This window comes from Beta vulgaris, chromosome 6, assembly GCF_026745355.1.
Source record: "Beta vulgaris subsp. vulgaris cultivar EL10 chromosome 6, EL10.2, whole genome shotgun sequence".
Taxonomy (NCBI): domain Eukaryota; kingdom Viridiplantae; phylum Streptophyta; class Magnoliopsida; order Caryophyllales; family Amaranthaceae; genus Beta; species Beta vulgaris.
Genome location: NC_079207.1, coordinates 12,822,286 through 12,850,118, shown reverse-complemented (window position 1 = coordinate 12,850,118; position 27,833 = coordinate 12,822,286). Strand labels below are relative to the sequence as shown.

General features: G+C 33.7%; 2 protein-coding genes and 1 long non-coding RNA gene across 3 annotated transcripts; 1 reads left to right on the top strand and 2 right to left on the bottom strand.

The window, feature by feature from the left end:
* Window positions 1-142: 142 nt before the first annotated feature.
* On the bottom strand, window positions 143-6,434 carry LOC104895785 (magnesium transporter MRS2-5). The gene is made up of 7 exons (XM_010682383.4): window positions 5,898-6,434; window positions 3,008-3,611; window positions 1,873-1,943; window positions 1,285-1,413; window positions 673-1,038; window positions 551-598; window positions 143-443 (listed from the first exon to the last, which is right to left on the bottom strand). Exons 2-7 carry the CDS (start codon window positions 3,417-3,419, stop codon window positions 213-215), a joined length of 1,257 nt encoding a protein of 418 aa, XP_010680685.1. The 5' UTR covers window positions 3,420-3,611; window positions 5,898-6,434; the 3' UTR covers window positions 143-212.
* Window positions 6,435-9,540: 3,106 nt separating this feature from the next.
* LOC125498198 (uncharacterized) lies at window positions 9,541-11,639 on the bottom strand. The gene is made up of 2 exons (XR_007274987.2): window positions 10,236-11,639; window positions 9,541-9,744 (listed from the first exon to the last, which is right to left on the bottom strand). It is a non-coding gene; the product is annotated as an uncharacterized LOC125498198 (long non-coding RNA).
* Window positions 11,640-22,191: 10,552 nt separating this feature from the next.
* On the top strand, window positions 22,192-26,064 carry LOC104895784 (F-box/kelch-repeat protein At3g23880). Its single transcript, XM_010682382.4, has 2 exons — window positions 22,192-23,564; window positions 25,508-26,064. Exon 1 carries the CDS (start codon window positions 22,337-22,339, stop codon window positions 23,555-23,557), a length of 1,221 nt encoding a protein of 406 aa, XP_010680684.1. The 5' UTR covers window positions 22,192-22,336; the 3' UTR covers window positions 23,558-23,564; window positions 25,508-26,064.
* The last annotated feature ends 1,769 nt before the right edge of the window (window positions 26,065-27,833 follow it).

Below are 27,833 nucleotides of genomic sequence, written 5' to 3'. Positions count from 1 at the left end.
TCTTTCTTTTTATCTATCTAATATAATTCTCCCAAATTCATCAATCATTTGGGTATATATATAATCTTCATGTATTATCCAATAGTTTCTAGCCAATGAATAAGAATAAGTTTTTTTGGTACTGAAAAATGTGGAACAACCCTTGATAAAATATTGGATTAATTATTAGCCAAAAACTGCTAGCTTACAATATATGCAAAGACATTCAGTAATTACACAGGAAATAATTTCTTCCCTTTAAAATAAACTAGAAAACAGAAGTATATGGTCCCACATGCAATGGAGCTAATAATTAGAACCCAATTGAATGTAATTGGATTGTTGAAGACTGCAGTCTCAAAATTCATCCCGAAAACACCGGTGACAACAGCGAAAATCGTAACAACAAATGTTGCTGCTGTCAGCAACAATTCGAATTGTATCAGCTGGTTCTGAACATTACCCTGTTAAGATGAAAACAAGATATAGATCAGAATCTTTCAGATATTTAGAGTTTATATGACTTTATGCAGTTGATAAAAGAGAACGTTTACGGAGTTCAGGAACTCACCAGTTTGATATTGATCAAGTCCTCCGTATCATCAATGTACTCTTTGAGCTGCATCGAAAGTGTACTTTTAAGTTTGAAGTAAAAAAGAAACAACTAGAAAATAAAGGGAGAATGTGTCTTACTGATGATAACTTGCTTAGAGTGTGGTCAATGAAAACGAAATATGCTTCAAGCAACATCTCAAGCTGAACAATGTCTTCCTTCTGACTGGAAGAACTTGTTGTAAAGCTTTCTTGCCTGCTTGATCTGGTAATACTGCTCAAAGCCCTCTGCAACTTTAGGGGTCCATTTGTAACAGCCCCAGGAGAAACAGGTGCAACAGGTGAAACCGGTGCAGATTTTGATATCCATTTCACACCGATCAATGGAATGTTTTCTATGTCTGAATCATTTGACGTATGACCCTCCATTTTCTCCTTCTTCTCCGTCAAGTACATCTCTGCCATATCACCATCATCATCCATGAGATGCTCAATTTCATCGCGCACCTGAAATTTCAATGAATATCAATCATATGAAAGCTCAAATTACTAACTAGTGTATTTTGAGGGTGTGGAAACTTGCACATTCTCAGGGAAATTGATTCAAGAGTTTATCATACTACAGTTTTGTAAGCAACAAAAGCCTGTTTCAAATCAGTCACCACTTGATCAATTGGCTATATGTTCAGTCTGTTAAACTTATAACTCCGGTGAAAAAGTAGGACAAGGCCAATGCACATTAAATTGTTTTACCTTCTGAACTCGCTGAGTCAAACCAAGGAGGTTGCCTTTGAATCTCCGTACCCGTTCCAGGTTCAGGGTGCTAATAGATGAAGCCAATTCGTCAAGCACAGGGCGTATCTCTGAAGCCAATTCTTTTGCCTACAACATTTTCAGAATTTCTTTTAATGCAATCTTTGATGGAAGGCACAAGCAAATCTTGAGCAATGTGTCCCCTTTTAGAAAGATTACATTTTGGCAATATGATTCATAACATTGGGAAACAATGTCAAACCAAAGCAATATTCTGGGATTATTAGAAAATTAAACCAAAAAAAAAAAGATGGTTGACATGAAGTTTATAATGAACAAGTAGCATAATCCCTCTCAACAGTGTCTCTCTAACAGACATTAAGTGTAAGATATTGAACTGGCATAGGTATAATACGGGAAGATGATTGAGTAAGCATGCATTCATTCATCAGAGAAAAAGGACGGTAAAAAGGCAAAACATAATGGATAATTTAAATTTTCAACACGCCAGAGGGACTATATGGCGAAAGTTTCATCACCTGTGCCTTTAATGGAAATTTTCACGAAATCTAAAACTATGTTGCATACCTGGGCATCAAGGGACGTGCATGTTAACTCCAAAGCCAATTCAAGTGCTTTAAATTCAAACGGCAATATATCTGTAAGAACACACAATGCAAGCAGTTCATACCACAGCTAGTTCAGTAGAAACCAGGATGTGACATAACTAGCATGACAAGACAAACTTCAGTAGCTTTTTGTTTGCTTATTTACTTCTATTATTGAAGGTTCTCATACTAGTTTTACAACCAGCAGCAATCATCCTTTACCGAAGTAAGAAGCTAGCAAGAGGCAGACGCAAAAGTGAAAATGTGTCTTGTATGTCACAAACACATGCTGATATGGAGAACCAAAGCTTGCACAGGGGAGTGAAATGCTCTAACAATTACATATTCAAAGATTACCATCTACAAAATGGACTAAATTTCATCAAGTAAACGCCATGAGTTAGAATACTATTTACAACTGAAGATTAAAGGCAGTTTAAATGACATAAGGTACACAAAAAGACCTCAAGAGTCCAGTCCTCTGCAGCATCTTAAAGGACTAAGATTAAGTGTTACACTTCATACGACCAACAATATCAAGAGTTTGATTCCATATACGAAAATTTAACCACAAGAATTTGTTTGTGTTCTGTAATACCAAGCAAGGAAAAATCCATTGAACAAAAATACTAATAGTTGAATAAAATTGAAAAAGAACAGAAGTCTCTTCCAGCCCTGTGAAATAACTATTATAGTTGCTTAGACTCGGCTTATGACTGAAGTACATAGACCATCTTAATTAGTTATTCAAATTCCACCAATTCTTCGACGTGACAAGTTCTTTCTTGAGTACATCTTATTGTGGTATGTTTTCTAAAAGTTGTTTAAATTCTTTTACTAAGATTCAAAATAAAAAGTTGCGACAAAATGAATGCACTGATGAGCACTGCAGTAAGAAAAAAGTTCTTATCTTACTCCAAAAAGAAGCTAATCGACTATGAAAGCTCCTACATTCAGCTACCTAGCATGCTTTGACTTCTTGTGATTTATTTCCAGCAACAAGAGGAATAAAAGAGAAGAGTAAGGTTCATATGCTGATCAAGCTAAGTCCAGCCATACATGTTTTAAGTAAACGATAAAAGGATAATCAACCTACTAAAGTATTAAACTATTACCAGCTTGATCTCTGGTAGCCTGAAGTCGGTTGCACAATTCTGTCTTATACTGCATGACAGAGCCATCCAAAGAATTCATCACAAAAGCTTCATCAGCAGTGATTACGCATCTGATCTGCTCTAAGTTCACTACAATGGCCTTTTCTCTTCCCAATATCGCAGAAGGATAGATAAACAATGGGTCCAAAAGCCGAAGATCCCTAGAAGGCAAGGAACAATTTCTCATAATTGTGGACTTATCAAGCTCCAAAACTTTTGCGTTCCCATTCTGATCAATCTTTATCCATGAACGACTTCCATGGCCTCTCTTCTTAACACCTGAAAAGCCAAATAAATTCCCAAAGGCACCTGTTCTTGCACCACTATTAAAAGCAGTTGATTCAGCTTTATCAGAATTTTCTGGCTTCTCCATTAATTTTCACTGAGTTCCCCTTTGTTAGGAACAGCAGCACCTCACAACAAAGTGTCTGCGTTAAAACATATCAACTAGGCTTTTTCCTTCTTGAATCATCTTAACCTTCCAATATGCTAATAAATTTCATCCAGGAAATAATCTTCGAATTCTCACAACAGTATATGTGCAACATACATTATGCCAAATATCCTGCAAATTCACAATATATCACTAATTCACTCCTCCGCAGAAACAAGGTCAATTTGTCAATGACTGAATGATGAACTACTCTATCAGATTAAAAGGCAATACAATAAACACAAGTAATATTAACTTGCAATTGATGTTCGGTCCCGAAGAGAGGGAAGAGATTTGCAGAAAGTGGATTTTTATGATCCGATAAAAAATCACACTTATTTAACTGTTCCTGCCATTTAAAATTTTATTGAAAAAAGTGTTCAACCTACCGAAACTGTCTATGATATTTTAAAGAGGGCACAGATTTTTAAAGAATTTCGACTTAATTAATCAAACGAAGTTCAATTAATGCAATAAAAAACTAAGATAATGCGGTTCTAGTTTGATAGATGCCTACAAGGTATATATGCTAAAAAATGGCAAATATTACTTAATGTAGTAGATGGTATCGCTATTGGGAAGTTAAGTAAACATATCTAGCAGCGCACGGAAATTTCCCAAAGCTCAACAACCCAATGAATTCCATGTCAGCCCAGACCAGACACATTGGATCTCAACCAGCCCAAAAAGAGATGACAAGAACCTACCTACATGATAAACCTTCAACTATGTGTTTTTTTGTTACGTTTAGCATGATTCTTAATTGGACTAAACATCATTAGTATGCTTGAATAGAGAACCCATGGTGAAGGCATAGTCTTCTTTTTTCTCTCAAATAAAAAACTCATTGGCGCCAAGCGTGAGGGAATGCTAAACGTTTGGTAATTTCTCCTCCGACCAAGATAAAATATCCCATTGAAGCAGCCAACCCCATACATATTGTATGTACATTTGGTCGCACAAATTGCATGGTATCATAAATAGCTACCCCGGGTATTACCCATCCGCCAAGATAATTTATAAACAAATGCAAATCATTGGTATCGTCCACGATACTGAGATATACCATAAGACCAATAAGTTGATTTGAGATCTCGCTATCGACTTCTTAGCCTAAAAAAAGTAAGCTTTTCAATGGAGACTGGTAAGCAATAAAGAATCCTCAAGCCCAATTCATGTAACGGAAACGGCATTCGTGAACTCACCCCATTCTATTCTAGTTCGTACCCCATGGTTAAGAACAAGACTAGATATAAAGATGAAACTTCCTATGAGTTCAGATAAATTCGATTTTACAAAATTCGCACCAAGAGAACGCACCCTAAACCTTAAAACTTTACTCCCTCCGTCCCAATTTATAGTGCTTGTTTCTCATTTTACACGAGAATAATGGAACTTATCATTTGCTTTAAATATTTATAGTACTTGCTTTGCATAGATAAGTACGTGCATTAAAAACTTGGAAAGTACAAATATTACATATGGCTATAACTTCCTATAGAAAAATGATGGTAAATATTAAATGTGGATCATGTGGCTACAACTTTCCATGTAAAAACTAGCATTTTCCGCGTCAGTTATAATTGTCAAATGTCTTATTATTCGTAAATTTCATAATTGATACCATTAGCTTTTCATAATATTCATTCTAGTGCGAGACCAGAAAATGGACATTATGACACAATAAGTTGTTAGAAAAAAACTTCTAAAGAATTGGAGGTAAAAATAACAATTTCAATGAAATTTAGGTTAGAGAATGTTATTTAATAAAAAGGTTAAAGATCAAAAAAATTGTCTACATGTTTTTATAATTACATATAATTACAAAACTTTATTATGTTTTACTTTGAAATATTATCAAAGATCATGTGTTCAAATCCTAGTATTATTTTTGAGATGAGCCTAAACCAAGGATAGGGTACAATTTCAAAAATAGAAAGATAGAAACAAGAGAAAATTTTGGAACACCCAAAATGAGATACAAGTACTATATATTGGGACGGAAGAAGTAAAAGCATAAAATATCAAGTTCCATCTCCACTTTTTACAATTTTATTTGTAATTAGAAGGCAATTCTGCAATTTGTTAATACACAATTCAAAGCAATAACCAAAGGCATTACAACATTACTTCATCCATAACATCATTGCTAAAGAAAAGTTAAACTTGACAAATTACACCAACAATATAAAAAATAGTATATATAAGAAATGATAAATTCAAATCACAATTCATAGAGTTAAACTTGATAAATTGAATAAGAATATAAGCAATAAAAGCACTCAACAACTGAATTATTTAACAAGAATCAGTTAAAATTAGGTTAAAATTAAAGCTGAATTGAATTCAGAAATTGGAGAAGAAATTAGTCCAAGGACAGAAGGTTAAAAATTATACTAAAATTATTCCTAAACGAACCTTGAGATTTTCGGAAGATGTAAGATTTCAATCTCGTCCAAAGACTTTAATTTGCCACCAAAACTTTTCTCTCTCTCATTTTTCGGAAGAGGATGATCCGGCGAGCTACTGAATCGTGGTGGCCAAACTAGAGCAACGGCGACAACAACGACCAACAGCAGCAGCGCGAGCCGATGAGGAGCAGCAGCGCAGGGCGACACCCCACGAACAACACTAGCAGCGACGAAACAGAGGAGGAGAGAGTGGTGCGGATTTCCGGCAGCCTCGGAGAACACCAGCGAGGCGAGAGCGCAGGCTTTCGAGGGATCTGGTTTCGGGTTTTCACAGGGAGGAGATAGATATGGGGTTTGGGGTTTTGGCTTCTTCGATTAATTGAAGAATTAGAAGGTCAGTTTTGGTGGATTTGTGATGATTTTGTGAGAAACCTCTGTGGCACCTTGAACTGAAGACACCAAGCAAGAGGAAGAAGTCCTCTGGTTGTCTCTCAATGAGACACGAAATGAGGATTGAGGAGGAAGAAAATTGTAAATGGGGTTGGATTTCTTTTTTTTTTTTTAACTACAATACTTAACCCAATCATACCTATTTTATGAAAATACTAGAATTTTTTGCACGCGATGCGTGCTTGAATTTTTTTCGAAACAGAAACTCGATTTTCTTCGACATAAAAATCAAAATTTGAACATTAGACATATGAAGCATAATTGTTTTTAGTTGCAAAATTTGATTGGTTTAGTTTCTGTCACTTAAGTCTCTCACCATTCTTTTTGTTTTTTTTTTACTTTTCAAAGTTAAATTCTATGAACAAAATAAAAAATTTATTGAATTTATTTATGATTTCTAATATTATATTTTTTAGTTGATTTTTGAATTAAGTACAGTACTTCATAAATTGTAAAGAAAGTGGATACTTTGATTTCAAGTCAATTTTTTCATAGGTTGTAGTTTGTAAGTAAATTTTTATGTTTTTGTAAAGTTTCCTCATTTTAGTTATTTGCATAATTATGACCCACCATTAATTGTGAATGGTTCTTGAGAATATTAATTTGTAAGTAAATTTTTGTAGATGTTTTTGTATGTATTAACGTTCTAGGTTATTAGTTTTAGTTTGTATGTTAATTTTAAGTTTTAATAAAGTTTCCTGATTATTTGAGTGATTTGCGTGATTTTTATAATGTGATTTTCTCTATTGTATGAGTGATTTGTAAAGTTTCTTTTTTAAGTGATTTGTAAGTGAGTGTTGTAAATTAATTTTCGGTAGTTTTCTTTGAGTGTCGATTTTGACATTTCTTTTGTAATTTAGCAAGGGAAGGGGGGCAAAATAGGCATTTCAAAAGAGGACACCATTGCTCCCCCCTTCCCTTATATAATAGAGATGAAATAAAATCACACATTAACTTACGAAATTTAATTTCGTAAATAACTTTAATATATCATAATAAATATAATATTAATTTTCCAATTCAAATAAAATAAAAATATATAATAAATAATTACAATTATCGTTAAGTAAACTCTTTTAATTTTCAAGACGGTTACATACTACCACCCTTATATGGATTGCGGATTTGGATTAGTGCTAATCCAGGAATTAGTTATCAACTTTTGAATTGAGTTTCTGCTTAGAAGTGTATCGATTACCGGTTGGAATTATAAGTTGATATGATGTTTCTAGTTTAAGTGACCATAGTTAATGTATAAAGTTGACATAAATATCGAATGAACTAAAATACGGGTTAATCCAACCTAGTGGTTCTTTTCCTTGAATCCTTGAACCCATCTTATGTATTGTTAGTTTTGGTTCATATTACTTTAGGGAAATATACTACCTAGTATGTGAAGAGAAGTATAACAGTGAATTGTTGGTTTGTCAAGGTATTTATTATAGAAAGTATTAAGTGAATAACTTAGATAGTTTTCTCATAAAAAGTTATAAAAGGAATTAACTAATAATCCTTAATAAGGAGGATATTGGAGTAAGTTTAACTAATTGTGGACTAGACTACCAAGATGGTGTTTCTAGATCGGGATTTGGTTTAGTAACTATAAGTAGAATACTATAAATGGATCGGTGCATGACTCTTTGTAGATAAGTGATTATAAGGGTAATGATTATTTTAAAGAAGTTTTAGTTATTTGATTCAATTGTTCTGTAACTACGAAAGGAACGGATTCATCAATGCAGGTGTGAGTATGGTTCCTAGATGGGTTCATTGTTGATCACGCTAATTAGAATTCAGCTAATGGTATAACTAGAACCCTATTTAGTCACTTCAATCAACCTTTGATTGGTGAATCTCGAGTTGTGGAGTTTGAGTTAACTCTCCTTAGTTAATTCTAAGAGAGAGACCTGTATATTGTAAGTATTGTTGGGACTTGATAACTAATTTTGTCGACAAGATGAATATAAATTGGTGAATATAAAAAGGAAAACTAGTATGAACTATGTATATGCAAAAGCAGGTAATGTGTAGAATTGACTTAGTAACTCTCGTTAGTTAATTCTAACTGAGAGACCTAGTGATATTGTTGTGGATATTTTATCGACATGATTAATTACTACCAGTTGAGGCTCACAAGCATTATGATGGTAATTGGAATTGAAAAGCATAGATGTATCAATTTGAAATACGTATTTATAAGAGTTATATGTTAAATGATTATGGTTATCTAGGGAAATCACTTGGTTTGGTTCGTTATTCAAAGATCATTATTAAGGATTACTAAATTATTGGATGAGTTATATGAATGAACTGATTGAATGAACGATAATCGAAAGAAATTTGAAAGGGGAAAGTAGCCTCGTCTGAGTCGACGGACGAGGTGACATGAACAGTGCCCCATGGATTGTGAACCTTGGGGGCCCCACAGGGAAACCTGCCCATTGCTCTGTGGGGCGATAATCGGGTGTTATATCAGGTAATGTGAAACCTGTGGATGGTTGATGAAATCAGCGGAAAAAGGTACTCCGGACTAGTCGCGGTTATTGGCCAAAAGTAAAGCGGATGGTTGGGTGACGACCCCCACTGTCGGAGTGTAAGCTTTGTCTCCTCCGCCGCGTTCTCTTTCCCCCTGGTTAAAAGGAATGATATCTCAGAGTATGAAAGTTATATCGATAATGGATCCCTGATAAGGAATCGTATCGTGGTAAGTTGTTTCGATATTGGATTCCCGATAAGGAATCATATCAGATAGGTAATGAATGTTTATTCAGTATTTGAATATGAATATTGATATTAGTTTCCTGGTAAGGAAGCATATCATGGTAAGTTATATTGATGTTGTATTCCTGATAAGGAATCGTATCTCATTATTGGATTCTTGATAAGAAATCGTGATAGGGAAAGTTATTATGTTGTTGATGTCTTGATAAGAATTAATGTAGTAATATATAAGAAACTGATTGATAGAGTATGAAAGCATAAGTTTGGATTTCTGATAAGAAATCAATTAAAGGAAGTAAAGTGTATTACTTATATCAAAGTTGGTAAACCCAGATTCCTTATAAGGGATCGTGATATGTTGAAAGGTTAATTAATTAGTTTCTATATGAGATATGTATCTGTTACAAGATTGTTTGAAGTCACGTTGTAACAGCCTGCTCTTCCGAGCTGCTAGCGAAACACACTCGACAACCATAAACTATAATCCAAATCTTAATTAAATAAATCGCAGCAGAAAATATCCTTAATTACACCAATATCTCGACTAAAATTCCCAAATATTATATACAACGAAATATAAATAACTATTCTCAAATCAACTAACTAGAGACAAGCTCAATCCTTAATCTAGGACGACATCATAATCTTGCTTCACTTCCATTCTCGAGCTCTTGATACCGAACCTGCAAATTCAGAGAAGAAATACAAAACAAACAAAATTCCAAAATGAGTGGAAAACTCGTAACCTTTACTTCAGCCCGTTATAAACATTTTATTTCTCAGATCATTTTCATTTCGTTACAACGTTGGCATAGCTCACTCTCTTAAACAAATCAGTGGCAAGTACGGGCTCTGGACAAAGGACAAACGCTGCCTCCAAGATTCGTTATGGACCCCAGCAATACTTCCTCCAAGGTTCGTTATGGAGTGTAGCCAACCGTATCAGGTCAAAAGAGTAACCATCCTCCACCCATACTTTGCCCACTTTCTATTTTCAGTTCATAAACTAAGCCAGCAAAACGGTTTTCGTATTCATATTCATCAAATAACATTTCCAGAATCAACACATTCATAACTATGGCCATAGTACGAACTTAATTAAGTATCAAAAACAGAATAGAGATCCATACACACATGGGCATGAGTAAATGATTTTACTGAACATAAAAGTTACCTGAAGCGTTATCCAATTCTGAACGATAAAACCTCTTTCATTAATCTTCATCTCCAAATGAGACTTAAACTCCATAATCGTTCTCCAACAATTCACCTCATAACAATAACGATAATTAAAACTATCCTTAAACTAATCTAAACTACAAAGTGAATCCATAACCAATTCTCAATTTAGAAATTACCTCCACTTATCATTCTAATTTCCTTTATCCTCAATTAAGAACTATAACTCTTAACTTAATCAAACTAAACAAACTTAACTCTATCAATAACTTCCCTAAACAAGCAAGCAACTAATTTTAATACTATGAAAATAAAACAACTTAATTATACCATTATCCATTAAGAAATTGAAACCTTAGTGTGGTTGTTTCTTCCATCACAACACACACCACAACCCACTAAAAGAGTAGCAACGACAACACTAACAACAACAACAGACAACAATAATAGCAACAACAAACAATAGCAACATCCACCCCCACAACAACCTCTACAACGCAGCATCAACAACAAAGATCGCCATCACCAACAATAATATAACACCAACACCGACACCGCGCATCAACACAACAGCAACTTAGGCTAAACAAAACTGGAAATCAGAGTTTCAAGAGGACAAGAAAGAGGTTGATTTACCTCTGCTCAACAGAGCAGGGAGAAACAAGGGAGCACAGCTCCGACGATTCGCCGTAGTTCGTGGAGCGACGCGGATCTGTCAGCGGCGAACAGGCGGTGCGACGCAAAACAACAGCGAACAGGAACAACACCACCACGCAACCACCAGCATCACCATCGCGACAGCACGCGAGCAGCAAAGCAACGCCGAACACGAACAGAGGAGGGAGAAAACACGAAGGGGGAAAGAGAGCGCGGCTCCGGCGAGCAGCAAGGGAACTCCGGCGAGGGCGTCGGTGGTTATGGCGACAACGGCCGAAGGAGCGAAGGGATAGAGAGAGAAAATGGCTAGGTGTTGAGGTTTTGGGTTTCACTAAGAAATGACGAGGATGTTCGAGATAAAGATGGGTTTTGTTTTTTTTGGGTTTGCAATTTATAAACCGACAAGGGAAAGAAAATAGACCGTCTATAATTTCCTTATTTGGCCAAATACCACTCACCTCAAACTTAAAATCCGAAAATATAAAATAATAATAATAATAACTCCACAACTCAAATAAAATAATAAATTTCGCAACATAATTAACTCAATAATTATATTTAACGTTTAAATAAACGCTCTTCAATACAGGGCTATAACATACTACCACCCTTATTTAAAGTTTCGTCCTCGAAACTTGAAAATAATAATTTAGATAAAACCAAAATCTCACACTTGTAAGATATCAGTCATCCAAACCTCAATTCTACCATCAGCTTCTGTATCTCCACTTCAACTCAATATCAAAATGCTATGATTTCCATATCATAGTGTAAGAGCTGAAAAATATGTTTAATGGATTGACTAATAAGTTAGGTATAAATGAACCAAGCCCTATGAGTGTTTGCGCTGATGCGTGTGCTATATGGATCCATTGATATGAATAGGTGATACTTGTGTGTATACTTGCTGATGTGTATAGCATTATCTTGTTATGATTTGGTTGTCTCCGATATTATTTACTTAAAAATGTGTATTTTGAGACAACTTATATTATTTGCTTTATCAAATGAATTTCAAATGAGATCTCTGCAAATGAGATGATTGAAATCCAATGCCAACAAGTTTGCCCCTTTTGCTTTTTGCTCCTTGATTTTGCGATTCAAGTCGAAGTAGAGATTTTCTTTGCTCCTTGATTTCGCGAATCAAGTTGAAGTAGAGATACAAAAGATGATGGTAGAATGGAGGCTGGTCATTCATGTCTTTGGAGCTTGAGATTTTGGATTTCTGAAAATAATTGTTTGCAAGTTTCGAGGACAAAACTTTAAATAAGGGTGGTAGTATGTAATAGCCCATTTTTAAGTGCGTTTAATTAAATATTAATTAGAATTGTTAAGATAATTATGTTTCAAAAATTCTATTTTATTTGATTTATGGAGTATGAATTTTATATGTTGTTCTTGTAATATATTCGTTATATTAATTTTATGGAGTTATTATTATATTATTTTATATATCGCGTTTAATGAGTAATTTGTTGATATGTATTTACCCGATTAGAAAACTAAAGTTGGGTTCCCTTCCTTTATGTTGTCGGTTAATGAAGTAAACCTCCCCCCCAGATCTTTTGGTCGGCATTCTCACTTAAACCAAAACCCAACTCTTTCTCCCTCTTATCATTTACCACGCTCGAGAAAAACCCCAAAGGAAACCCCCAAACCCATTCTCTCTCCTCCCCGTCAGACTTTCTCTTTCTCTCTCGCTCACCTGCGTCGCGTCTCGCCGGCGTTCTCCAAGGTTGTCGGAGATTTTGCGTCGTTCTCTACTCCCCTGTTTCGTTACTTGTTGTTCGAGGGTGTTGCTCTATTGCTCTTCGTGCGCCGCGTTGCCATAGTTGCTGGTGGTTCTTCTGCTTGCCGCCACGAGTTGTGGTTGTTGCTGCCCACTTTCCTTCTTCCTCTACTCGCGTTGCCACTACTTTGTTCTTTCTCCCCTGTAGCGCTGTTGTTCTGCCCTCGCTTTGCCGCTCGCGTGTTGTCGCGGTGGCGGATACACAGGGGGTACAGTGGGTACAACTGTACCCCCATTAATTTAGAAAAGCAGATATATATAGTTTACACATGCAAACTTTTATCAAAACTAGTGTTTGTTTCAGTGGTAAGGGAGAGGAAATTGAAAAGAGTGTGAGGTTGCATGTTCAATTCCTGTAATCTACCTTTCAATCTTTCTTTCTTTTTCTTACTCTTTCTTTTTTCTCAAATGTTCTTTAGCAACATTTTTCTTCCTCTTACTCTTTCAGGCCCTCCTAAATAAAAGGAATAACTTATGTAGATGTTAAATATGCAATTCTTATAACATACACCAATATGAATTATAGAAAGTTGCTAACTTATATTAAAATTGTCGGGTTATTTTGTATTTTTTTTTATCTCATTTCTATGTACTTATTAAGTCATCATTTTATCTTCTAATAACCATTTTTCACCTTATTCCATTAACATGATTATGTGACTTATATCAACAACAAATTTTAAAATCCATTACCTTTATCCACATCTTGTATCGAAGCATTTATATCATATGATATTTTTTTCTTATATATTAATGGTATTTTTAGGTTGAAGTTGACGAAATTTGGCTCCAAAAAATAAAATATAGCCAAAGATTAGGGAAGGAAAAATGATATATTTTGTGAATCTAATTGCTCATTGTTCTGTATCCCCATTTTTGAATTTCTAGATCCGCCACCTGTGCGTGTGAGGACTGAGGAGGAAATTGGAATGGATGAATGCAGAGAGAGCAAAGGTTATATAAACTGTAAGTATTTTTTTTGGTTTGATGGGATTCTAAACTGTAACTAGTTATTTGGCCCGGGTTATGTCCCGGTAAGAAAAAATTGCATTTATTAATATAATATTTTATGATAATTAGCCTAGTGGTTAAGACTTCTGTATATGTACTTGAGGTCTCAGGATCAAATTGTACATGGATTACATGAACTAAAACTCTCTAGAAAGATGCACAAATGAACATGGCTAACAAGTCAAAAATGTACATAAATAATAAGTCAAATGAATACATGTACATGGCTAACAAGCCAAATGAACATATGTATATATCTATTAACATATATTTATTGATAGTAATTATGTTCATAACTTAGTGCTTGATGTTTATTGTGTGCACCTTCCTCACCATACATACATGTGCACCTATTAATTTGCAGGATTCGTGTCATTACTAATTATGTTAGAAAGTCTCAATACTAACATGACTCGTTTGGTTAATCTTGTCAGAATTCCTTGATACTAACTCGATCAATTTAATTAATCAGTTACCCATGTCGACTCATTTAACCTATTTTCTTTGTTAAATATTTATCGATCCATGTTTATTTAGTTAATAACTTACTAGTATAATAGAAAAAATCTTTAAAATTTATTGATATTTTGTCAACTTATACCCCTTGTTCTTTATAAAAAATTTCTATATGTTTAAATTAAACATGTACAGTCGTGTTAAAAAAAAATTGAAATTATCCCTTAAAAAATTAGAAAGTGAAATTAAAAAAATATAGAAGTATATAATAGGCCACCATGTAGTGAGTGTTATGGCTATTCAAGAGCAATATCATCAATTTTTGGGGAATTTTTTATTGCATTTCTCAATCATAGTAGATAAATTGTCTAATTTATCCCATAAAAAGGAGGGGGAAAAGTCACTTAAAGTGATAAAAAGTATTATCATTTAATGAAAATTATAATGGGAAAAGCGAAAACAAAGGAAAATTGAAGAGAAAAAAATAATTAAGAATTAGGAAATCTCTAGTTCTCCAAAAGTTATAGAAAATATAATTGGATGAAGGTTAAGGTGAGCATTACTCTATAATCCATATTATGAATAAAAATGATTAAGGCCCCTCAAAAAAATAAAAAGGATTAAGGGCATTCTTGTGATTATATCCCATGAATGGTATATTTCAAATCTTTTTTTTCGAATTTTAATTGATTAATATAATCAAACTTACCTTGAGCTTCGGTATGCCTCTCACCTTCATTTCCTAGCTATCTCCCTCTCTCTTTCTCTCTTTTCTCTCTATCTTTCTTCGTCTCCTCTTTCACAGAAACCCAAAATCTTAACATTCATACAAAAGATAAAAAGTAGTTAATCAAGAAAAAAAAAAGGGAGAAAGTTTATGAAATCTTTGTTATCACATTCTCTATAGAAATTTATATTCAAATTTGTTGAGGTAAAGTAAATTTTTTATATTTTTATGTATAATTGATAGTTTCCAAAATCTAGTCTTTTTATTGCTTTGTCTTTAAAAAAATAAGGTGTGTTATTTGATTAATGAGTTCAAATGATTGGTTATTTCCTTTCATAATTATTTTTTTCAATTCTCTTGATGAAAAATAGGAATTTTAACATAATAAAAATACTTAATTATGTTAATATGAGAATTTGAAAGAATTATATATTTTGATACATGAATGTTAATCATGCATGAAGCACCAATGAAAATTATCATGTTTACATATTATTCAATGAGAACCATTTACCCTATATAAATGTATACCTCCACATGCTAATAACGTGTTTGATTCGTGTAGATAGGAGGTGAATTGAATAATAGGTACATATATGTTGTGAGCTAAGTTGCACATAGACAGATACGGGGATATAAAACAGCAAGATTTGAAATTTTAGGAATGAGCATCGTACTCATACCCGATATGTATCGTATCGGATATAGGTATGAACACGTGACCTAAAAGAATTACTCATGCTACATATCTATGTAAGCGCATTATTTATCGATTGGTTAGATCAATTGGGGCCTAAAGTCATAGATTTGTAGCACATATGTTATCGAGAACTTGCTAACAAGCAATACCATTAATAGCCGAGTTAGCATGCATATGAGTACAGCATGTACGAATGGGTAGAAAAGAACTAGGGAAAACTTTGTTGTCCTATCATAATGATCAAAGCCACTAAGAAATGTTCCATATTACTCTTAAGCAAATGAAAAGCTTCATATACACGACCTATTTTGTTGTAATATTGTTGATACATGATTTAAATTTTACTATATGAGTATATTTGCACTTATTTGGTCTGTGGAACTAGAATGGATATTGTATAATTTACACATAACAATGAGACATGAGTAGATACGATAAGTATTATTATGAGCATGAACCAAATTACTTGCTCTTTTTTAACCTTTTTCAAAGTGGTTTTATAGTTCATTAAAAAAATACACTCAAGAGAAATTATATAAGTTCAAATTCATTCGAGTTATTATCTTCTTTGCATTACTTGATAATGAACGACTTATATAACTTTTTTATTATGATATACACTCTATTTTTCTTATTATTAGTCTTTTACAAGTATCACTACATTCCTATCTAGTTATAAAAAAAAAGATTTTATATTCTATTCATCGATATATGATGATGAGTAGTTTAATCTTTGCAACAGGTTGTCATACAAGTTAATCACCTTCTTATAGCTTGATATAAAGCTCTAACATAAAGAGAGGAAGTATTGAATAACATTGAACTCATCAAAGTTGTAGCATTGCCATATAGTGGTGAATGCAAATATAAGGTGGAGTAACTCAAAGTTGTTAGAGATGGATGGCGATGACGTTGAATGTGACCTATTTCGAGCAGGATACATCCATATTCCAATTCAACCTAATGTTGCAGATCAAGATGAATCTAACACGCACGAAAGAGAAAATGATTGGCATTTATTATTTCCAGAGGCTGTCCAAGATATCAATCTTTCCCCAAGACTTAACATCAATGATATACAAACATCACCCCATGTTCATCAATTAGGCAATGACCAAGTGGATGATACTGGTACAGTAGTGGATCATAATAACATTCAAGCACAATATGATGATAATAGCACATACGATGATGATGATGATAATGATAATGATGAAACCAACACAAGTTTTGTCGACACATTTGATAACATTCAACAACGGTATGATAGCGAACAAGAAGATGAAACCAACACAAATTCTGTCGACACAGATGATAACATACAACAACAATATGAACGTGATAGCGAATATGATAATGATGAAACCAAAACGAATTCTGTTGATCAGGCATTTGCAGTGGCAAATATCTCGAGAGTGGAAGGGTATAATAAGCAATACTCAATATTATCAGACTCTTCATCTGACGATCTTATTATTATAGACCACAAGCTTATAGGTAAACAACCAAATACTAGCAATAATTTAAACTTGTTCAAGCATGATGAGGATGTAATTGTTGAAGATGATCCTATTGAAGATACAACTACTGAGACATTAATATCGTCACCAATGCATACACCAGAAGTCCAAGTGATGCATAAATATGAAGATAAATATGACCCAAAAAGGATACCTTCTGCTGTGTTTGATAGATGTGATTCTCTTATACCAGCAGAGTGGAGTGCTACTTCTAATGAGTCGTTATTTAGCCTGAATATTGGGAATGCGAGTATAGGAAGAGATCAAGCTGTTCTATTAAGTGGAGAGCATGGAGGATTGTTGCGAAAATCGTCGAAAGGAGACTTTACCATTGCAGAATTGCAGGAGATAAGAAAACTTGCAGGACTAGCAAAGACAAATGATGGACAACTTATTATAAGTACTTCAACTGTACCGAGAATAGATGAGGCTATTGGTGAAGGAGAAGATAGTCATGCAAATAAAAAAGTGATATCAACATTATTTGATCAGAAGGATGAGGAAGTTATGAAACTGATTTCAGCAATGAAACTTGAAGAAGAAAAACAAAGTAAACAGCAGAACATCCATTCATCTAGCCTCTCCCTTCATTCTAATGCAAGTGAAGATAGCAATTACTCTTTTGCATTCCCAATGTAAGTTAGTACACTTGCTCTAATCATACAACAAGTTGTTTTTTTTTTTAGCAAACACAAGATTAAAAAAAAAAATAGTTAGGGTCCATGCAAGTTACACCTGAATGATTTCCCTGATCTCTATTGTTTGGAAATAAACAATTTGTCGTAGTATTAGAGTTATGGTAAGTATATTATATTAGAGTCCATAAGGAAACGAGTATAGTTTTCTTATGATATTAGGTAAGTATATTATTAGTATTATATTTAGTTTAGGATATGTTTTCCTAGTTCTAATTAAGTTAGTTTAGGTATTAAGTTAGCTCTGATACCATGTTAAAAATAAATTGAAGGGAAAATGTTAACATTATTATTAACCCAGAGGAGATATTATAATACATCATATAAAACCTAACTTAAGTCGAAGTAGGAAAACATACCATAAACTAAATATAATACTAATAATATACTTACCTAATATCATAAGGAAACTATACTCGTTTTCTTATGGTCTTTAATATAATATATTTACCATAACTCTAATGCGTATAGTTTTTTTTCTAATGATATACTTCCTCCATTTTTTATACATGCTACATAGAGAAAGTGGAGGGTTTTGAGAAAGATAGAGAGAGAAGGTAGGAGACCATCCCTTTTTGAATAATAAACATTTGTTAAGGAGAAAGTATGGGTATTTCAATGGAGAAGGCGGGGTCCATTTGTGGTATGTAGCATCTATTATGATATTTTCATTTAAGAGAAATGTAGCATCTATGAAAAAAAAAGAGGAAGTACGTCGTTAGACTCACTACTAGAAGTATTTCTATCCTATTAATTATGTTTTGTTCTATGTGCACAGACATGTTTGATGTTTCATCATAACACACATAACACATTGAGTATCTATGACATTTTACTTAATCTCTAGTCTTCAACCTGACATTTCAAGTTATATCTGAAATATATAATAAGATTGCAAATGTGGAATATGTACTTGAAGAACAATACTTCCTATATTATGAAATGAATGAAACATTTCTCTTAAACAACTCTCACATTAAAAGAGAAGCATTTTATTTATTTCGAAATGAAGGAAGTATGTTTTACTCAAATGTAAGCATTTTTGTTTATATATATACATAAATATTGCACGCAAGTATAACCTATACGCCTTTATTTGTAAATTTGATTTGTTATGTTGGTCCCGTATAATTGAGTTATAAATCATAAGATTAATTCATATTTTTCCTTAATTAATTACAGCTTTGGCGAAGCGAATGTTATAATGAAGGGTCATCATCAACAACCAAATACACAACCACCACCAATTATACAAGCCCCAATTGTAGCTTTACAACCAATACCTCCTCCTAGTAGTAATAATGGGTTTTTTTCGTGCTTTGATAATTTCTCATGCAGTTCTTGTTGTTGCTGGAATTGCACTTCTTGCTCCTCGTGTATGTCTTGTTCTTCTTGTTTTTCGTGTTCTTCTTGCTTCTCGTGTCCTTCTTGTCCTTCTTGTCCTTCTTGCTCTTCTTGCTTCAGTTGTATTCCATCATGTTTCTCTTGTCCCTCCTGCAAGAATTGTTGGGGTAAATGACTTTTTTGTTAAGAAATTAATAAATTGCTTTCTGTTTATTAGGTTTATGGTAGATTTATCTAAATAGAATTGGTTGTGCTTTATACCTGGACTTAGATATGTTAGTTATATGTTGTTAATACATAATGTTAATTAGACTATTAGAGGTAGGATAAGAAGAAATTGACAAACCATATGTCACAAAGTGATGAAAAGGTTTATTATTAGAAGCCTTGTAAATTTTTCTTAGAGAACTTTGTACTATATAAAAATTTTTTATAGCCATAATTATATCTAGAGCTTTATTGATCACTCAGATGTTATCGTTCAATACAAGTGTAATGCTCCATATAAATATACCAATATATATATATACTACACAAATTGTTATATGCGGCCGGCCACACTCATAACTTTTTGTGTGGCCGGCCCATATATAAAGCCCAAATAGAGAAACCTATTCTTTAATGGCGCCTTTCACTATTACTTTGAGCATTCCTCTTTTCTCCTCCCCTATCTCTCCAATCTCCTCCTTTACCCTCTCTCTCCAACCTCACCAGATCAGCAAGCTCAAAAAAACTTGGAGTATTTTCTGAAATTGCAAGCAAGAAGATATTAGAATAGAAGAAAAGCAGGATAGAAGGTTTTCGACCTGTGATGAAATCGCAAGCAAGAAGACATTAAAATACGATGTCGTCTTGCTTCTCATCCAGAATCGCCATTACTGTTTTACAGGAAGCTTTCTTTTTGTATCTCTTCAATGGAATTTGAAGTACTACTAGGATGTGGAAATTAGTCTCGAAAATAGCAAATATCATTTGATAGTAATTTTGTAAAGTAACCTCATTTAATCTTATGAGTAACCCAATTAATTCATACTAGTAACCTCATTCATTTATACAAGTAACTTCAATAAATCATACGAGTAACCTCATATAATCATACAGGTAACTCCAAAGGTTCACAAAAGTAACCGCATTCATTCAAACGAGTAACCTCATTCATTCATAAAAGTAAATTGATTAGTAACCTCATTTATTCAAATGAGTAACCTCATTTTTTCACAAAAGTAACCTTGTTTTTTCATATGAGTAACCTCATTAATTCACAATATTAACCTTATTTAGTCATACGATGACCTATTTGATCAAGTCCCCCAACTATTTACAAAAGTAACCCCGTTTTATTATGAGTAACCCCATTTTAGTCATATGAGTAACCCAATTAATTCATACTAGTAATGTCATTTACTTTATGAGTAACCTCATTTAATCTTATGAGTAACTCAATTGATTCGTACTTGTAACCTCATTCATTTGTACAAGTAACTTCAATAAATCATACAAATAACCTAATTTAATCATACGAGTACCCCAAAGGTTCAAAAAAGTAACCGCATTTATTCAAACGAGTAACTTTATTCATTCTAGAGGTGATCATGGGCCGCGGCAAAAAAAAATTGCCCATTGGTCGGGCCCAACTTCGGGCCGAATTTTTGTGCCCAAAGCCCGATATTTCGAGCCTAAATCAGCGGGCTTTTGCGGGCAAAAAAACAGACTAAAAAGTCGTTATTGGCTTGCCAAAAGCCAAAAAAAAATTGGGTCAGGCCAGACCGCGGGCCGAAAAAATCTGCCCAAAACCCGACCCAAAAACGGGCCGACCCCGCGGGATGGGCCAAAATGATCACATCTAATTAATTTATTCATAAAAGTAAATTGATTAGTAACCTCATTTATTCACAAAAGTAACTTCGTTTTTTTCATACGAGTAACCTCATTAGCTCACAATATTAACCTTATTTAATCATATGATGACCCTATTTGATCAAGTAACCCTAATTATTTACAAAAGTAATCCCATTTTATTATATGAGTAACCCTATTAATTCATACTACTAATGTCATTTAATCTATGAGTAACATTATTTAATCTTATGAGTAATCCAACTAATTCATACTAATAACCTCATTTATTTATACAAGTAACTTCAATAAATCATACGACTAACATCATTTAATCATACAAGTAACCCCAAAGGTTCACAAAAGTAACCGAATTTACTTATAAGAGTAACCACATTTAATTCTAGGAGTGACACTCTTTTATTGTTAGAAGTAACAACATACTCATACAAGTAATTCCATTTGGTCATATGAGTAGTAACTCCATCTGTTCATAAGATTAACTCCATTTGTTTATAAGTGTTTGTGCATAAGAGTCAACTTCAAAAGGTCATATCTCGCAGCACATTTAATATTTTGTAAAGATTCAAGTTGGAGATGAAAATTTGGCTCGATAGCTTTGCAACGCCTGGTCAAAAGCTTGATTCTGATGAAAAACGAGTGACATATAACCATTTGAAAATGAGCTGACGGGCTGACAGCGTGTCGCGCGCGGCCACACCTGTAATTTCGCGTGTGGCCGGCCACACGCAAGACGTGTTGTATAAAATTATTATTATTATTATTTTTTGAGGGAATACGATCGTTAATATAATTAAATTTCCTAATTGTAGGTAAGCATCTAAGGAGTAAGATCTCTAGATCTATGACTCGTTATTAGCAAGATTTAATCAAACAATTAATTAGTGCAAGATTAGCAAAATAAACATCATCATTTAGAAAGATCAATGACTAATCAAAACCATCAATAACAACAATCAAAATTCATAGCATATAAACACGGATTTCAAAACTTGAGAAAATTAGACTACTCGATTATAAAATAAAGAATAAAAATTAGATTTAAAGAGGAATATATAATTAAAACAAATCAAATAAATAGAAGAAAAAAATAATACTGCGTCAATAAAAAGTACAATATTAATAAATGAAAATTTTCTTACCCAGGACATAAACCAGGACTAATAACGGTATACAAAATTACAAATACGGGGCATCGTCCGAGTCAACAATTACTTGTTACTTCCAACTAAAAAAATAGTGGGGAAGTACTAACTGGTTACTGGTGTCCTCCCGTCGTCCCAAAAAGAGCAGCTTCAGCACAGGAAGGAGAGACAAGAAAGACTGAAGAAATAGAGAAAATGGAAGACGAAAAAGTTGATGATGTTGTTCTTCAACGTCATCTCCCTCACGAGTTGATTACCCAGCATATTCTTACAAGACTCCCCGTCAAATCTCTACTCCAATTCAAGTCTGTTTCCAAACAATGGTATTTTTCTCTCTCTTCTTACCAATTTGCTCATACCCACTTTCAATTATCTTCTTTTTCTCTCTCCTCCACCCCTACCCAATTCATGTTTATCCAAAATTTGAGCAATTTTTACCTTTTTTCTTGTGATGATCATGATGGTGATGAAATTGGTAGTATTACTGTTGATAGAAACAAGAATTTGGTCAAATTAGGGTTTGATTTTGATGGGGATAATCTTGTTTTGATAGGTTGTTGTAATGGGTTGGTTTGTTTAGCTTCTTTTTCTGATTATTTCTTCATTTTATGGAACCCTGTTACTACCCAATTTCGCAAGTATTCGGACCCGGATGTGTTTGTTGATTCTACTAGCAATTTTCGGGTTTCGTGGGGATTCGGGTATGTATCCGGTATCGATGATTATAAGGTGGTTAGAATACTTGAATTGAATACTACCCTAGAGATTAGGGTACATGTGTTCTCATTGAAATCAAATAAGTGGTCAAGAATTGCTAATGAGCTTTATCAAGGTGTTATTTCTTTGACAACTGATGAGAATGAAGAAGAGATTGAATCTGTCCTATATTATCATCGTGAGGCTCGTTTTCGGTTCCCCTACTCGATACACTTAAGGCAAGGAGTTTTGATCAATGAGTCTCTATATTGGATTGCGTCTGATACAAATGCGTCAAGTGATTGCGCTAGGAAGATTGTTGTGTTTGATTTAGTTCGTGAGACGTTTGACACAATTGGAGACCTGGATTTGGTTTCTAGTGATGTCTATTGGGATAGAATTATATTTTCCATGGGAGGATGTTTGTCTAAGTGTGGAATCAATAAAAGAGATGATGTTTATATAGACATCTTGAAGGGTCCTGGAGAGGTGGATAGAATTCATCTTTCTAGAGACTTGAGGTTACGATCATGCCAAGGTGTTTTTGGGTTCACTAGGACCAGCAAGTTTTACATCCTGCTGGAAGATTCGACAATCGGAATAGTAAATCCGAGGGCACAGCCGATGAAGTACACGCCAGTTATAACTTTTGAAAGGTTGGGGAAGTCTCGTGCCGCAAATTATGTTCCGAGTCTAATTTTACCTTATACCGTTGCGTAGTGGTCAGGTATGTAAATATCTTTCCATCACTATGTTGTCTATTACAAACATGTAGCTAAGAATATATTTGTGGGCTAGGGAGATTAAAGAAGATATTTGCAACCAAACGTGAATGCGATTTTATAGTAGAACCTAGTCCATATATATTAGATCAAGATTAGCTATAGTGAGTCTTCCGGTGCTTCATTTCCCATATGCATTTTTTCCTTGAAGAAGGAATAATATATTCCTTTTGGGATATTTTTTTTAAAGAGAAACTTAACTGTCATTCTTTTACATACCCAACAGGGGAACTTTCGAAAACAAGATTTCTATGATTTTCTTCCTATCAAATATAGCTTAGCATTCTTGTTTTCAGTGATTTGCTTCAAATGTTGCTCCAGTTGTATGTGCTAGTATTTCCCCTCAAGCTTTGAGGATGACTTTCATAAGGATTTTTCTAAGGAAAAATTGATATCATAAATCCCATGATTGTGGAGTGTTCCCATATTGCTCCAAGATTCGATCCGTTTGTTAATAATCCCAAGTTTGTGGGGGTATTCTCCAAGTTGAAGTTTGCTTTTCCTTTTTCCTCCAAATCCTGATTCTTCTCTCCTTTTCTTTACAACCAATATGTGAAGAGAATCCCCAGACTTGTGATTGTTCATAAATAAATCACTCAGGATTAATATGGGATGATACCTAAATTTTGGGACCTATGGTGTCAAATATTCCTTCTAATTCGTTTTGCAACAAGTAATCAGTGAAAAGTTCACCAGTCTGTTCATGGAGGTGTAAATAGCTCAATAGCTTTATCTCGACTGCAGTAGTCTGTTTATACTCATTTCTTCCATGTTACATTTTATCTTGAGAGTTGAGAATTCTAGAATATGTGGGACCACTTTGTTACTCTAAAAAAAAAAAAGAATGATTGTGCGTATTACATGGAGTTTTATTTGCGTATGTTATCTGTCCGGCTGTAGCTTATATACTACTCCCTCCGTCCCAAAATATAGTTCCCATTTCTTTTTTTTCACGGTAATTTATGCAAGTAGGGATAGTAAAGATTTTTTGTTTATTTAAATAAATATTGTATGGGAAAAAATGATTTTAGGAGAGAGAATGGAGAATAATTGGTGAAAGAGCATTAATTGTAACATTTTGGTTGAATAAACAAAGAAAAAAAACAAAATTCAAGAAGCAAATACATGATGGGACACGTTTTTCCTAGACAAATTACGGAAAAATATAGAACTAAATAAGGAAATGGGAACTATATTTTGGGACACTCAAAATGGAAATGGGAACTATATTTTGGGATGGAGAGAGTACTACTACATGTGTCTATATGCACTCGTACCCTTTTTTTTTTCTTCACATTGATAAAAGAAGTCCGTATTTTGAAGATAAATTTAACAATCCCGTTAACATTTTATGTGATAACATTTGGTTTCATATTATAGTAAAAATATATATATATGGTCGAAGTGGGTATGTGAATAGTGCCAAAGGTCAAAGTGATAGAAGTACAAAAGAAACGGGCATTTACATTAGAATGAGAGAGTTTGAACGGAATGTGTAGAGGTTAGTGTGTGATCCACTTTTTCTTGTTTGCATGGTAGTTGGGGTGAGCTATTTGCTTTCCCTCATCAGTGAACCAAAATCCTTCTTAAGTTTTGGACAGAGAATAAACTCCTCTTCCATTTTCTGTTTCCACTTCTGTGTTATCCAATCAGAAATAATATCCTTCCCTCCACCATTCTTTCTGAAACATAAAAAGTCAGTTAGTTCAACTCAGATCTTAAATTTTGGCCTTTTATAAAAAATAAAATAAAAAGGAAAGACACAGGTTTCTCTTTTTAGCAGAAAAGAGGGGTGCAACTTTTTTATTGTTATTTTGGGAATATAAGAGGTCATTACGTGATCTAAAGAAACCCTAACATGGTAATTGCGATTGTATCGTTTTGACAGGACTTATCTCCCTTTGATGAAGCATTATGAAGTCACTATTGGCATCGGCATACCGCGAATATGATTGTTTTGTAATTATGCGAGCAATTGATATATAACGGATAGCTTAGTCTGCTGGCACTCTGACTGATGGACCAGTCTTTTTATCCCTGGTAGGGCATCCCAAGTTCTCGTAGTTGATGAGCTGCCAACCTCCGGATTTGACCATGTCTGCGCAGTTATAACTTGATCATGAGCAAATTTGTTCATGTTGTAACAGGTTCTTGTACACTAGAAGCTTTGGCATAACCAGTAATGCCTACTTCCAGAACTAGTAAATTGCTGATAGCACAAGAATAACGTTCTGTGGCAACAGAGATTCAATGGGATGAAGATGAATTAAAGATCTGATACTTTGAAATGTGATCCTTGATTCCTTATTACTCAGTTGCAGTGGCTGTTTTTTTGAAGATCCGAAAGAGGGGGATGTCCCTTTAAGACTGTGTTGTATTGTTAAATATAAACATCGTGTTACTTAAATTATGTCATGTATATAAAAGGTTATGCTATAGTGATCAGGTGTTCGTGTAGGTTCAAACCTTCCCATACCGAAAACTCAGCTAAACCAAATTTAAGATCAGCAGTAAATCGTTAAACGCTTCATCCTATCTTAATTCTTAGGAGTATAAATCACAATTGAAACAAGCATTCGAAGTGTATAAACACTCAAAATTACGTTTGACTTTTGTACTATTGCATATATTCGAATTTTTCAAAGCAAATTGGAGGCAGAACACGGAATAATCTTTGTGTTAGCATACATTCCCCTTCCCAATCACTCTTGTTCGACAATCTTTCTTCAAATGTCCTTCATTACACAACTCCAACACACCACATGAGCTCCCCATACATACAAAATTGTAAGCAAAGTGAAAAAAAACAGCGAATTTGTCATAGTAAATTTTTGTTTTTTTTTTTCTGTGGGGAGTATAAATTAAACTGATATGCTCCCTAATCGCTACTGAATTTAATCTATGAATGATTTAGTTTTAAAATTTTGTGGCAAATGAAAAGACTTGATGGCGGATGTGGCGCAATTCACAAGAGTCGGTGCAATTAACATTAGATTTGCATCTCGATCTTCTTATTTGATTGACTTATCCAGCAAACACATTTGCTCCCAAACAAACAACGCGTGCAATTGCTGTCTTCCTCACAACTCAGTGGGCCACGCCGCCGCCACGGAAAGATTACAAATCTATATCAGATTTATATGCTATTTTTTTTCGATTTTTATTAGTTTACATAAACTTCTTTTTACGATATCTTTACTAATATATTAAAAGGTGTACCTATTAAAGTAACGGTGCCACGTGAGACGTGACACTATTCATACATGCGCCACGTATGTGTCATGTAGATTTTTACGTCATCTTACAAAATAAATATTGTTTGCCACTAGATTTGAACATGCGACCTCTTGCAAAGAGAAGTTTATCCTTACCATCTCAACCAACTTTTTTTAGTGGTTCATAAATCGACATAACGTTATATATTCATTGCAAACATAAAGTAATTAAAGGTCATATTTTTTAAAATTAATTTTTACAAAAGTGGAAAAATTACATATAAATTGGAAGAAAAAATCTAACACCCGACGCAACGCCCGGGCCAACACTCTAGTTCCTTATTAATTTACCAGTTCTTTTGTTTCTATTTTTGAAATAGTCTATCCTAACTTTTGCATGACACATTCAACTTTCGTATAAATTAATCTTTTCTTTTTTTTATATATATCCACAACGCTATTTCTCCTAAAAATCTGTGCAAAAAAAAAGGTAAATTAATAAAGATCGGAGACAGTACTTCGCATAGAGAAAGGCTAGATGTTTAGTATAAATTTTTGAAACATGAGTGCATGGAATATTTAATTTTTGAAACATGAGTTCATGGAATATTTAATTTTTGAAACATGAGTGCATGGAATATTTATGTTGATTTCACTTAAATTCGAGTTTACTAGTTTTTTGTTTCACATTTAGATACCTAATAATTAGATATTTAACGTTCTGTGGCATATACTAATAAGTAATCACATTTTTTCCGTTTTATTTAAATCTACACACTTTGACATTTTACACTATTCACAAATTTCACTTTGACCATTATTTGTGATTTATACGCGGATGAAAATATAGTCATGTGAAATCTTGTTAGACACATCATAACATGTATTTTATTAATATATACTTTTTATAATTTTTACAAATACAAAACTAAAGATATATGTCCTCAAAGTTTTGCATTGACATGCGTGAAAAGTGTAAGTGTGTAGATTAAAATAAAA